Raw genomic sequence first — 14,218 nt, forward strand, 5'->3', positions numbered from 1 at the left:
GCACCTTCTCATGATAGCTTCTTTACATGGTTTCTCCAGTACCCATTTCTGAAGACAGGGGTAACCATACTGAATTATCTCAGAAAGGCAGAGGAAAATGCAAATGAAGAGACAAATGTGTGAGAGTCATTCAACTTGTCATCCTTCCAAAAGACAAAGGTATTACTGCATTGTGAAACCAAGTTTTTGTTTAGTAGAAACTCTAGACAGCTTCAAAATCTCCATTCTGGCTCTGAAGCAGTGTATTTAATTATGCCAATCAGTTTCAACAAATGACTGTCCCTAGAGCTCCTCTGTGGCGTTTTCCACTCTAATGAACCAATGTCCCCTTTGCACTTTGTATTACAATCCAGCAAGTCCCCTTCTCAACTTGGACCTGTGTTTCTGCTATATAGCAAGTCAACATCACCAGCCACTATGGAACAGAGTACAAAAATAGGTGAAATTCATTTACTAGCTGAAAAAATACAGAGAAACCTATCTTCTAGTAGCAGCTAAGCCTTCACTTTCACATTAGCTTTACTCTTTGGACACCTGATCTCTGCTTATTCCATATGCAGCCGCAGTATCTTCTCATCAACATTTATATTTCTAAGATTCTGTCACTTCTATAAAGAAACTCATTAGGGAGCTATACTTTTGCTCAACAGTTACTGTTTTGAAGTTTTAATGTTATTAGTAAACTTGGATATATTATAACAGATATATTTGGGCTAAACCAGATTTTTCATGTGTTGCACTAAATTAAAGAGAATTTAATTTACACAACAAGCAACATGTGCTACACCTGTACCTTTCAGAAGTGTGAACTGATTGCATAATCTGCCTCTTGATACCAGAGACACAAATAAAGTAGGAAAAACCCCAACAACCAGTTGTAATATTACAATACACAGTAATAGTAACAAAACAGCAGTGACCTACAGAGTCTTCATTTCCATGTTCACCACTCGAGTGAGCATGCATTGGATGGCAACAACTTTCTTCTCTGAAAAGAGCAAGAGTCTGGAGAGCACAGTATGAATTTGAAAGAGGCTACATGTTTCTCCTGCTGTGCTCTCGAGCAAGAGTTAACTTGAGTTTATTTTAGTTACTGGCAATCCTGAGGAAGAAGTGTTGCTCTCTAAGCCACTTGTTCTTTGCCTGTATAAATTAACGAATTGTCAACGTAGCAGTATGGACACTGCTCAGACTTTGATCAGACTGTCTCTCTAAACTGATCATAACCTCACCTTAGGTGCTATCTATTCTCTGCCAATGATTCCCTCTCTACAGCTTCTACTTTTGAGGCACTGTGCCCGGAACTTAACATTGTGAACACTCCTAACAGTTTGGAAGAACATAAACTGTCTGGGGCTGTATAACGGGAATGTTTTCTAGGAGGTAACTGCCTGCATCAGTTCTTAGTTGAGAGGATTCTGCAATACAGTACACAATGGCTCAAGCTTACAGTAGAGGAAAAAATAAAGCTTTTTCACTAGCTGCCTACTGAAAACAGTTCCAACACCACTCATCAGCACGCTTCCAGCAGAAGCTGGTGTAAATGAACAAACACAAACTGAGTAAAAATATTGTGATCATAATATTTAGCAATCCTACAGTATTTATGGCAACTTCTTAAGTGCTTGGTAAACATTCTTCTTCAGAAACTGTGAAATAGAAAGGACTATGGGTGAGAAAGAGCTTAGAAGCTTTCAAGAAGAAACAAAGCCACAGTGGGTTTGGGAAGATCAGAGTAAATGTTCAAGTACACTCATTAAGTCCTCTGTTACAAAAATCTTTATGTGAAGATAATTGGTAACAAAACATTTGCAGAAACACTAGACTTACTTCAATTACCAATGAAAAATACAACTGTTTTAAAAAGTGAGACGGGATCAGAATGGTTCTCACAAGGGTTTCTGGGAACAAAAAGACTATCCAGAAAAGCAAAGAAAAGCAAGTAAGTGTATTTGTTGGTAAAAAGGTAACAAATTGGTGGAATGTACTTTGATATGGAAGAAAGTTTGCTGGAGTCACAAACCAACTCAGGGAACCAGATGGTTCTGAATACACTGCAAAGATACCATTCTTCAAACCACCCATCACCTTAACTTCAAAGCTGAATCCCCTGGCTGCCTAGCTGAAAGCTTCTAACAGTGTGTACAGGCGATGGCCAAACTTCAGTCACAAGCAATACCTCATTCAAAATGAAAAAAAAAAAACCAAACCCAAGGGCTAAAACCAAGCAAACATGGCAGTCTAATTAGAGAAGAAGTCACTCTGAAAATAAGTGTTCAAAATTATGACAGGACTCTTTGTATTCCCAAAATTAACACGCTTTGCTGAAGTTTCCTCTGAGATGTCAGTACAAGTGAGTCAGTGGAGATGGGAGCAGTTTCAAAAGCAAAGGGCATCCATACAGTGGACACAGTGCCTTCCTCCTTCACATTAGCAATTCAACATTCAAAGAGAAAACTCCTTTTTAGAAAGTGATGTAAGAGGACTTTACCACACTGAAAATTAAATAAGGAAAAATCAACCATTTACATTGCAATTTTTTTTAATGTAATAACTGGAGGTACATAGCTCTATAAAGAATCCTACTCCAATGACGATATTAGAGAAACTCAGACATTCTTGTCCACCTTCCATTATCTTTCTAGCAAGTTGATGGGGTGACCAACAAATAAGTGAGTAACTTAACTTTCTGGTGATCCTCTGCAGTGAAGCACTGAACACTCTGCATATTTGCAACAAACTACCCCAAGCCTATTGTTAAATTTACAGTAAGCATAATCATAATAGCAGAAATACCCAAGAAGAAGATAAAAAGCTGCAAAAACTAAGACATAACCGGGAGGGCAGGAGTGGGTAGTTTGTTTAAGAAGAGGACTCCCCAGCCAACAGCACTTCCATCACTCTCTGGGGGATTCCCTTGGAACTAATTTGTGTAACAAAGAATTGGATGCTCACAAGAACAAACTGAAAACAACTGAAGCTAGAAATCCTTTCTATTAAGTAACTTGTCTGGCTGATTCCAAATGAAAACACAGGGTGAGCTCCAAACTGGAGGAAAAGAGTGACAGAATATAGTTCCTCCTTTTTTCCCTTAGCATTTAACACAAAAAAAATCAGTGTCTAACCTCATTTTTTGTTTGCCTAGGCAACTACATCACAGGCCACTGCAAACTGGTAAGCTGGAAATAAAAACACAAGGCTCTATTCAGAATGATCACATTTCAGAAGACTCACTACAACTGACAACCTCAGGATCCAGCAAGCTCTCAATACAAACTGGTCTTTCTTAGTACAAAAACACTGTCCAAAAGAGGTGTTCAAAACACTTAAATTGGTGCAGGAGTTCTGAAATCCAAGGACATCCCAGATGATGACAGATCCTTCATCAGACCCAGACCTGCTGGCCACAAAGGCACTGCATACAGTGTAGTCCCTGCAAGTGCTCCATGTTGGTAATACCTGTATGCAACTTCATAGAGTGGACAAATAATTATTTAGGCAGCAAATCCGTGTCCACATACTTCTCCAAATGAGTCTGAGCAGAGCCTGCAAAGGCCAGCAAGGACCTTAAAGCAGCCAACAGTATTCTTTCAGAATGTCTCCCTTGTTAAAATAAAACTTTTTACAAAGGAATAAAGTCTCTCTACAGAAAAAGCCTAAGAAATATGACCCAAGTACAAGCACCCCAGCCCATGCATGTCTGCAGAACCTAGAACAGCAATGTCTCAGTGTGGTGCAAATAATAACAATTACTCCAACAATAATGTTAGCTGTTATGCTTCTTATGTCAGGAAAGAGACTGAGGATTGCCAATACACAGAATCTACTGAAGTGATTTTTCATTTTAATGCAACAAGTAGATGAGAGCAGAGACAGAAATTGCGGCCTGCTTTTAATTTGGTCAAGAGAGCTAAAGGAACTAGGCCAAGGCCCAGAAAAACTCACAATCATACACTGAACCAATGGAGAACAGTTGTCTAAAAACACTGCAAAGTTGAACAAAACCAAACACCTTTTCAAACATCAGTTATATGTAGGCCGCAGACTTGTACAGCTGTACAAACCACTTTCACACATGTCTGCCAAACTAGAGATGTCTTTATATATGTATGTTTTCAAAACTTAGGCTCCTTTCCAGCAAGTTAACATGCAACAAGATTTGAAGCAAAACATGAAGTTTATATGCTTTCCCTTGTGTCCAATGCGTATTTCTACATTTCAAGATTCATAGCTTTAGAAAGCACAATGCCAACAGTGTTCCCTTTCTTTACACCAATAGTGTATTCCATACTAAACCCAATGTGTCCTGGCAGCAGTATCCAAGAGAGCGATCCAACCTGGACATGAAGTCAGCATTTCTCTCACTCTCCCTTGTTTTGGGTTGGGTTTGGGGTTTTTTTTTTGAAGCTTTCATTCTACCCTCAATTCTAACCCTGACTTGTCAAGAGACAGGTGTTTACATACCTTGGACTAGGGCAGTTTCAAATGTATTATAAATTTAGAACTTAAGCTGCTCTGGAAAGCTTATGGTTGATGCAAATGTACTTTCTGGTCCTAACCCAGTGACAAGTGAACATTTGTCCTTAGTGTAGCATGCCTAGATTTCTGCACAATTCAATATAAATTGTATTCTCTGTTCATTTAAGGTCAAAATTCAGAAGAGAATGAAGTTTTGCAGTTCCAGGCTGGGAGATATTAATGAGGCAGGTGATGGTCACAAAAGCCAGCAATAACATGAAAAGCACTGACACTGGGTTGAGAGAAAAGAAAGGAAATAAAAGGAAGAATAGAAAGGGCTTGTCTAATTTCTGACAACTGTATGTCTAGGCTCCACTTGGTGCAAACACCACTTGAGTTCTAGGGTCAAGATGCATCAGAATAAGAGATAAATTATACTTCATTTAAAAAAAACAAAATCAAGCAAAGAGTTAGTAGCTACATGATGATTTTAAATCATTCTAATTGCTTATGTTATCTTATTTTCCTGTCTGCTATCACATTACTATCCAAAAAAAGGAAATACAACAACTCTTGAAGTAGACACACTGTAGTTTGCTGACTTCTTTGTTGCTGACTTCTTTGTGACAGTCTTAAGGCCCTCTTGTCTACCACTGCAAAAGGAAGTTTGCTTATTTACTAGAAATAAATGTACAGAAACCGACAAGGAAAACAGACTGCTCTATACAATGATGGTTTACATGCCTCTACACGAGTAGTTTTATAGCAGTTCCAAAACCCGTTAAAACTTAGTGCATTTCAACCAAAGCAAGTGGGAACCTATGTGTAGTTATTCCCAGCCAAGTCTGCAGTTTGTTTATAGAGAACTGTTTTCAGGTTTCCAAGAGCAAGCCCACAGAATCTACTCAGAACAGCAGTACTAGGTACTACAGAGCACATGCAGGTGAAACTCATCCAAATGGCAGCTTTGTCCTAAGATCCCCAGTAAATTTGCAGTTTCAGTCTTTGGTCAAAAAGTATCCTGACAGTGACCCTATACCTGACTTCTCTTTGCAGCTTTGCCACTCCTTCTGCACATCTCCTCACCTACCACTCCCCCCTACCCCACAACTTCCACGAGTCCAAAGAGCATCCCAACGAAAACGGGTGACCTCACCTTTCATTTTGACAGTGGGAGAATTGGGTCCTGCCGATTGCTTCCTCCATCCTCTCCAGTTCTGGCAAAGGCTTTCCGCCTCAGAGATAAAGGAACAAAGAGAGTCTTCTTCAAAGCGATCAGAGTCTTCAAATGAAAACCTCTCTCCGTCCTCCCACTCCGCAAACATGAGTTCCATCACAACCAACTAGCGACGCGGGGGAAAAGAAGAAAGACAGCAACAGCACTGCTCACTCCAAGCAGGTGGATGGGCTTGAGGGCTCCTGCAATTCTTAAAACCTCAACTTCGATTCAGTCCCCATACTGACAGAGCCTGCACTATCTGAGGCGAGAGAAGCAGGAAATCAACTAACGGGAAGCTCGTAAAAATCCCAGAGAGGAAAAAGAAAAAAAAAAAAAGCCACAACACAACCAACGTTCTTTAAAAAGTTAGAAAAAAAAAATGCTTATGTCCACAAAATGTATTTGAGGCGCAAGGGGGTGGTCAGCCTACGGGAGCTGCCCCGGGCAGGACAGGTGCTTGCCGGGCACACGGAGGTGTGAAGGCTTCCGACGGCCGCGGCGCTGGAAGACAAGAGAAAGGGCCGGTTTCCTCCCCGGGACTGCCGCCCGGGTAGGTATCTGTGCGCAGGGCCGGGTCTCCCTGAGGTTGTGCTTTTCTCACTCTCGGTACAGGAACCGGAGGCAGGGCAGGAAGGGACAGCGGAGGGGGGGGAACGGGGAACGGATAACTTCCCTCCCGGGTCGCGGAGGCTTAAAAACGGCCCGGCAGGGCCGGGACACCCGCGGCAGGGGCGGCGCGACCTGCGGGCGGCTCGTCACCGGTGCCAGCGGGCGGCGGGCAGAGGCTCCGGCCTCATGGGGGCGCGGGCGGCGGCAGGCGGGGAAAGCCCGGCTCTTGGTCGCTGGCGGGTAGGGGCGGGGGGGAGCAGGCAGCCTGTCGCCACCGCTGCCGCCGCTCCCGTCGCGGTTGCGCCCCCGCGGGTCTATGGGCCCATGGCCAGCGGGGCCCGCGCGCGGACGCCCCCCCGTGCCCGGCCCGACGAGCGGTTCGCTGTCCTGGCGCGACGGCGGCGGCGGCAGCGGCGGCAGCAGCAGATCTCTGCCCGGCGCGGGCACCAAGATGGCTCCGCGCTTCCCAGCTTCACCTGCGCCACCCCCCCTCCTCCTCCAGCTGAGCCCTCCTTCCGTCGCGGGGCTTCCGGCTTCCGCTGCCAAGCTCAGGCGGGCGCGCGGGGCATGGTGGGATAGCCGGGAGCGGCGGGGGGCGGTGGTGCCGCGGGTGGGTCGGGCATGGGTACGGTGACCCGGGAGGGATGAGCCGAGGCCCAGCTCCGCGCGTCCCTCCGGCTCAGAGAACAAGGAAAGAGCGGACTGGCTGTGGAAAAGCCCAGTAGCCCTTAGGCTCGCCGCCAGAACAGTCTGTGGTGCTCGGCTAGCGCCTGGCTGCCGCTCTGTAACAAGCGGGTGTACCCGGGGACAGGCTGGAGCAGGGGGCTGCGGGGCGGTTCTGCTTTGAAAGGGCTGTAGTAGAGCAAAAGCTCGTCTGTTGTGCCTGCACGCACTGCCCGAGGCAGCGGGGAGCGCGAGTTGTGCTAAAATGTGGATATGTACCCCGGAACATAGCCTCAAATGAGTTGCTGCTGTGGTCATCTGATTCAGATGAAAGGAATAGTGAACTTGACAGAAACGTTTAAAAATAACGGGGAAAAACCACAACGGAAATAAGCCACGAGGAGAATGTGCCTCATACAAGAATAAGCCCTGCTCAAAAATGCCACAATGATCCTTTTCCTCAGATCAGAAAAGACCCTTGCTTTCCAGCAGAGATAGGAGTTGCAGGAGTCTCAACAACTCCCAACATTAAAACCAGAAAGTACCTCCCATGCCAGTCATGTAAGGAGTTGCATAGAATAGGTAAGGGTTTCATATTCCATGGACTCCGAAAGCAGGAGGTGTGGTATGTTTGAGTTTTGTCTGTACTTCTGTTTTGGAGGTGTAGTTTGTTGCTTTATTGGGAGAGTAGACCGGTAAAATACCAAATAGTAAGGTTTCTCTGTAAGTTGAGTAAGCATCAGCCGAACAGCAGCTCCCTTCCCAGATGGACAGAGGACAAACAGCGAATTATGGGGAAAAATAAAAATAAATAAATAAATAAGAGCTAGGGAAGAAAGAATGATGTACTGAAGGACAGCAATGAGCTGATGGTGCTCACAGCGAGTCTTAAGAGATGGACCTCGAAGGAAACTGCGTGATTTGTTCTTAGGTATGTAATGCTCACCAGTTTAAGATCTTGAACACAAAGGTGCGTTACTAAAATGTCCACCAACAGCAGGAGGTGTGTTTACTTGTGCATATGTCCAATCCTTCAGTGTCTCCTAGTGTAGTGCAACTTCTGGGAAGGGCCAGGACCGCAAGCAAAGGCAGGCAGTGGCTTTCCTACCAGTAAAGAAAAAAGGGAGAGTCTGCAGCACTCATATCTCTCTCCCAGACTTTAGCTGACGATGTGTTGCTTCTCCAAAGCTACCGTCCTAAAACTACGTATACAATAATTTCAGGGATCCTCTTGAGGAGGAGTCTGAGGTAATAGATACACAAGAAAAGTATTCACTTCATGTCTTTTTACATAAAGAAATATTTTTTAGCCAACATGAGTAGTCTTGTGCTTTTTCTCAGAAGTTTTTGCCATCAGGTTATCTGTGTACATTTTACTTCACAGGAAGAGTTCATTTATACATGTGCACACATATATATTGAAAGGCTTGATATCTGATGGGTGATACTATCTTCAATAACCTGCTATACAAAAAAATATGTATCAGAGCCTATTATTGGGATCTCTGAAATTCAGAGGCTCTTCCTTGGTGAAAATAGAATTGTCTAGAACCTGTTTTTCAGCTAGCAAGCAATACTATTAATTAACACTAGTTGTTGTAATTACTGTGTGCGCTAACGACACAGTTGGGCAATTAGGTAATTACTGTGCTCAGTCCCTTTCTACAGCATGCAGGGTCAGAGAATGATACTTAATGGAGCCTGGGGATTTAGAGCACCAAATAAAATGCTTTGTCTTTAGTTCTACAAAGTCAAAATGTTTAGATCTTGGTTCCACAAAGATAACAGTGACACAATGCTTGATATCCTCAAAAACACCAGTGCTGAGCTCATGCAGAGTGACTCTGCTAATGATAGAAGGCGCTCCACAGACGTCTGAAGGAGGATCTTCATCAGTTTAACACTAGCTGGCACCACACCGTTCTCTGCACTTGGTACTTCACTGCTTAGCCCATGTGTTCTCTTTCCCATTGTCAGTGATCTGAGGTTTGGGACTATCACTTCTATTTTTTCAGGTAGATTTAGCCCTAGTTCCCACTCACCTACAAATTTACCAGACTTGGGGTTTTGTTAACCTTCTGCCAAGTTACTTGCATTAAGTCTATCTCAAATTGCAGTGTAATACCTAACAAACAAAAAGTTTGACCTTTGGCTAATCCAACAGAAAAGTTGTCCTGCACTGATACCCAGCTGGATCAAATTTGTACTGCCAAGTGACCTGTTAGTGCACAGCACCAGCAGTAATTTAAGAGAGAGGCGCATCTGCCAGATAATGGGAATTCTGGCAGGTTATATCAATAGCAGTCTGAGTCAAGGGCATTGCAGAGAATCTCTGCTGCATGATAAAGCAGCTATACATGAAGGTATCATAATACTTTGTGATATTTATACACAAATACTTTGTGTATAAAAACATGAGTTTTGCATGAAAGAAGGGTTTTGCATGCAGGAAAAGTGTTTCCCTGGTGAGGAAAGAAATATTTAGAAGATTGAAAGAGTCTAAAAGAATAATAAACACAGCTGACATTTTGAAGTGCATTTTTGATGGGGGAAGAGGAGATGAAAGAAGAGCAGAATAAAGAACTAAACACATTGAGTCCAAGGAATGAAGAGATAATTATAAGCAAGATTCTGCACCCTGACCTAGATGTTATGGTACTTGAAATGGCATAAATGGGCAGGCAAATATGGTGATGGCATAAACCTGGTGCTACTTACTGGTATCTTTTATCAACATTATGTGCAACTCAGCACTGTAAGCTTCTACCAGAATGCAGCAGAGAATACTATTACATTAGGAAAGGGCAGAGGAGAGGAGGAATAGTAGATTTACTAAAGTGACACACTTCAAATTATAAGGGGTCTTGAGCATTCTTCTCCATTGAATTGGAGAAGCCCGCATTCCAGCTTTGGGATACCACAAGTTGCAGAAATTTCGAAAGATACCTGGCTTTTACTTTCTCAGAAACCAGTCTGAAAGCAATGGAAGAGGTGCTGAAAGTAATGAGGCAAGTGAAGCAGGGTGAATATTTGCACTTCTATCTTAAAATGCATTTCAAGAGACTGAAAAAATGTGTCTTCTGCGTTGTGCAGACAAGATTTGGGCGTGTTGTTCCCCTGGCCAACATGAGGGAGTGCAGATGTGATTACACTCTTCTCCTTGTCCTCAGGGCTATGGCTTGGAAAGGCACTGGAGTTCATAAACACTCATCCTCCAGCCAACTTATTGCATGAAACAGTCATATATTTTCCATCATGAATCTCCCAATAGACAAAACTACAGTCACTGCTGAGGAGACCATGAAAAATAGTATCTGACAATTCCAGCAGTCAATTTCAGTCCTCTACTAGGAAGAAAGAAATTCAAGAAGAAATCCTGCAAAGATGACGAGGATGTCACTAAGATGCTTTCTCCCTTACGGGGATGTAATCCTCCCACCCCACCTCCCTTTTCCTTTCTCTCTTATTTCAGAGAAAGGAAATTGCTGTTCAAAATTCCTCTGCCTCCATTATACACAATCTTCAGAATGCACCATTTCATATGAGACACATACGAGCTCTCACACATACCCTGGAGCAGAACTGCAACATTTACATTTGTTTCCTGTCATAAGCTCTCGCTGGGGACTAAAAATCAGCGTCTGCATTGTACCCTAGAATGGGCTGCTTCTCACTGGTGAGTCGTGTGGTTCTCTACAGGTCATACCCAGTGTGGTTTTATTTCTGATCGCATGGGAAGTAAAACATCCTTGCTATGGCTTGAATCTAACACAGGCTCAGTAACAAAATAAAGCACTCTGGAGATTTTTATCACTGCTGATGCAGTGGGACCCAGCTGTTCGCTACATTCTGACACGGAAATGATTTAATTGTCTTCTCACATGCAGTAATGCACTCAGAAATGACAAGCAAAGGCAAATTTTTAAAGCACACTTATGGCTTTCTGTCTAAGTAATATATTGGCTGTGCAGAAGAATACTTTCTTGTGCTTTGGCACTATGACAGTATGCAGATAATTCTTGTATCCTAAGTTCCTGTTCCTCCTAGAAGACCACTGTTTCACCATATACTGATCACTGTTAATAACAGATATTAAACATCTCCAGACACATTACAACCAACTTGTTACTTATTTAAAAACTCTGGGCCTGTGGGACTGATGGGGCAAATACTGCTTTAGCACAAAAGAAGGGACATCACACAGCTCATTTCCCCTTGCTCTGCTTCTAACTGGATGAGTGGCCGTGCAGGATGGACAGGGCTTTCCCAGAATCTCATACTGGGAAGCTGAAAGTAAAGCTGCCCTGAGGAATCACAAGCTGTGGAAAACAAATTTCCTCCATTTAGATTGAGAGGTTTCCGATCTTTGACTAATCCTTCCCACAGGAGACTTTGAAATTATGGTTCTCTTTTTGGAATCTTACAGAGTATGAATATATGCCTGACATTAAAGCCTTATTCAAAAGTGAATTTACTGTTTGTGAGATAAGTGACAGGTACCTACATACATACATGGAAATGGAGTCAGTAGAGGAACACTTTGCAACAATTGTTAGAATTATTTGTAAAAAGGAGACAATAATTATGGCTAAGACCTCGTGTATGAACACAACTGCTACTCTTCAGAAAGCATAAGATGCCATTTATAGATAACATAGCTTGCAAGGATAACTGAGCATATTTAGTCCGACATCTTGTATTTCACAGGTTACAAGTATATTTCCCTCTTTCTTTCACAGTAACCTGCAGGAGCATTTGAGGGTTTTTTTTTCCACACTTTGTTCTCTCTTCTGCCATTACCAAAGCTGACAGTCTGGCAGGCTCTAATATGTACTGCAAGTTCACAGATAAATTAAAGGAGTAGCATCAAGCTAAAAGGAAAGGGAAAGAGATGTTCTGCATTTCTCAGAGCAGAAAGAAAAACAACTGTTACACTGCAAGTCCTCTTTATCTCAATTGATACCACATTTGGACATTTCCTCATCTGAGGTGAAAAGATTGTGAAAGCAGTAATCTATCTCTCCTTTGTCTAGAGAGCAGGTCAGATACCCCATTTGCGGAAATTCACCAACTGATAACTCGGTTTGTCTAGAGAGTGTATTACCTTAATTAGCAATGTTGTATACATGAAAGCTTACTAAATACCCTGAGAAGCACCTTTTGATGCAGGCATTAAGCAAAACATAGGTTCCTTGGCTTATTATCAGTCTTCCCCCCAAAAAAATCAATGAATGTTTCTACCTGTGGCATTCCTTCTCTATCAATCTACAGTTTTAGTAACCCAAAATGGTAATCACATTTGCTGTTGAGGGTACAGTCAGGTGTTTAAGTAAAGGATCACTGTTAGGGAGACATAGGAAGTCCATTCATTCATGTCAAGATCAGCATACGCAATTTTGCAATATATCTTAGCAGATCTTGACTAACTGAAGTAATCCAGCAAACTCAGAGGTACCTTGATTTGCTCTCACAAAGCTTCTGCTCCTCCAGATTAAACTGGCCACAGCAAAATCTGCATTATAGCTGCCTGTCAGCACTGAAATCTTTCAAAATACAAAGATTAGATACATTGGCACTTAAATACAGGAGTAATAGGTTGCTAAGAAAAGGTGATTCTGAAGTGCAGGAACAATGCTGTACAATATTATATGGATAATAAAAAGTCTTTGTATTCTGCAGAGCCTTTCTTCAGAAAAATAATCTAACTTTGGAGCTAGGGATGTGAGGGTTTTTATTTTAAAAATCCAGTCAATGCTGTCGGAATTCACTGGGAGGTTCAATTGTCAACTCAATTGTCAATTCAGCATAAGGCTCTCTCTGACAAGAAGAGTGGTTGCCACAACCACACAACAGTGCTCCATGTAAGAAAATGCACTGTCCTCTTTTGTGTAAGAAAGAGGAGACACTAACAAAATATTATGCATGTCACAGTGACTGAAAACTATCTGGGCTGCTGGATACAGAGATAACTCCTCTCTGTCACTTCTCTGTTGCTGTAAGAAGCAAAGGAGAAAAGATTTTATCCTTTTTTTTTTTCATTAGACCTACTTACATGAGCAAGTAGGACCTATTGCAGGGTGCTCTGCAAAACAAATCGGTTGATCCTTAAGATTATTTGATATTTATAGAGAAAGAGTATTTGTCTCATTCTGTTTTGCCTATGGATCTTATATGCGTGATATATTCAGGTGGCAAGCTTTTTGAACAGGATCCTCCTCCTTTAGGAGGCTTATGGATTCGCAGAGTAAATGAGCCATTCTATTTTCAGCTCTCCTCTCTAGATAGGTGACCAGCCCTTAATGGTATTGACAGCTGTTTGCTTTGTGAGCTGACTCAAGGGCTATTACCATTTTAAGGTAGATCTTAATTTTCAGCAAAATACTGTGACAAAGTCCCTTAAAGCTTACCATCCAAAATTTCAATGCATTTCCCAAGGTAATTTCCCATGTCTTCTTGGGGGACAAAAATTAGATTTATATAATTCTATTATCATATTTAGTGTTGAATCTAGCAACCTATATTTATTGATGATGGTTAAATATAATAATAGTAGGAATTTAGTAGTGTAGTGGCAAGCTCTTTGCTTATTTCTTCAGGCTTCTTATGTGTGGACACTCCTGCCTATCTGAACAGGGGCATCCGATTCAAACAGTGCATCACCCCTAAGTGTCAACAACAAAGTTGCAGCAGTTTAAACAGATTTTAAACCTGTGTAACTGTGAAGAAAAGCCTTGTAGGACAATAAAGATTTCTCAAGTCTTAATCAACCTACCTGTGGTTGACATATTTGAGGAGTTAAAAGGGTTTCTGTTGATACTCAGTAAGTATAGCTGTGCTGAATCACAGAATCTCTCCTTAGTCTTGCTAGAGATAATGACATGGTAAACATGAAGCAAAGGAGCTTTCCTCCAGGGTGTTTGGTTACTGGTTCTAAAAAAACCACAGAGTGTTCAGTAGTCTGTAGTACACTTGTTCCTCTTAAACAGGTCTCCATCCCACATCAGAGGTTGTAATCCTATTCTGTCTCCAGCAAGCCTGTACATGCAAGCAGGGAGGGGGAAAAGAGTGAGGAAGGAACTAACCTTTGGAAGCACATTTTCTTCTCTGTATACAGCTCAGGTTTAAGCAGAGTGGATTAGTTAAACTGCAAAGAGTTTTTTGTTGTTGTTCTTGTTTGAAGGGGGTTTGTTCTACTTTTGAGGAGAGGGTAACAGAGAAGTATAAACTTTCAAAGTGGTTTCAGTGGAGTTGTCCAGTTACATTGCCACA

At 42.3% G+C, this 14,218-nt stretch overlaps 1 protein-coding gene across 2 annotated transcripts in view; it reads right to left on the reverse strand.

Moving 5' to 3' along the window:
* Positions 1-5,996, reverse strand: part of ZSWIM8 (zinc finger SWIM-type containing 8) — a 64,453-nt gene extending 58,457 nt beyond the window's left edge. Inside the window, exon 1 of one of the 2 annotated variants that reach the window (XM_057423882.1) lies at positions 5,615-5,996. In XM_057423882.1, the coding sequence (XP_057279865.1) occupies positions 5,615-5,792 (178 nt within the window). In that variant the 5' untranslated portion in view covers positions 5,793-5,996. The remainder of the gene's footprint in view (positions 1-5,614) is intronic. The other variant, XM_057423881.1, reaches the window with a different exon arrangement.
* Between the last annotated feature and the right edge of the window lie 8,222 nt (positions 5,997-14,218).

The sequence above is a fragment of the Pezoporus wallicus genome, unplaced genomic scaffold (genome assembly GCF_028554395.1).
Source record: "Pezoporus wallicus isolate ANWC-B61680 ecotype Strahan unplaced genomic scaffold, APGP_CSIRO_Pwel_v1 contig_1181, whole genome shotgun sequence".
NCBI classification, from domain to species: Eukaryota; Metazoa; Chordata; class Aves; order Psittaciformes; family Psittacidae; genus Pezoporus; species Pezoporus wallicus.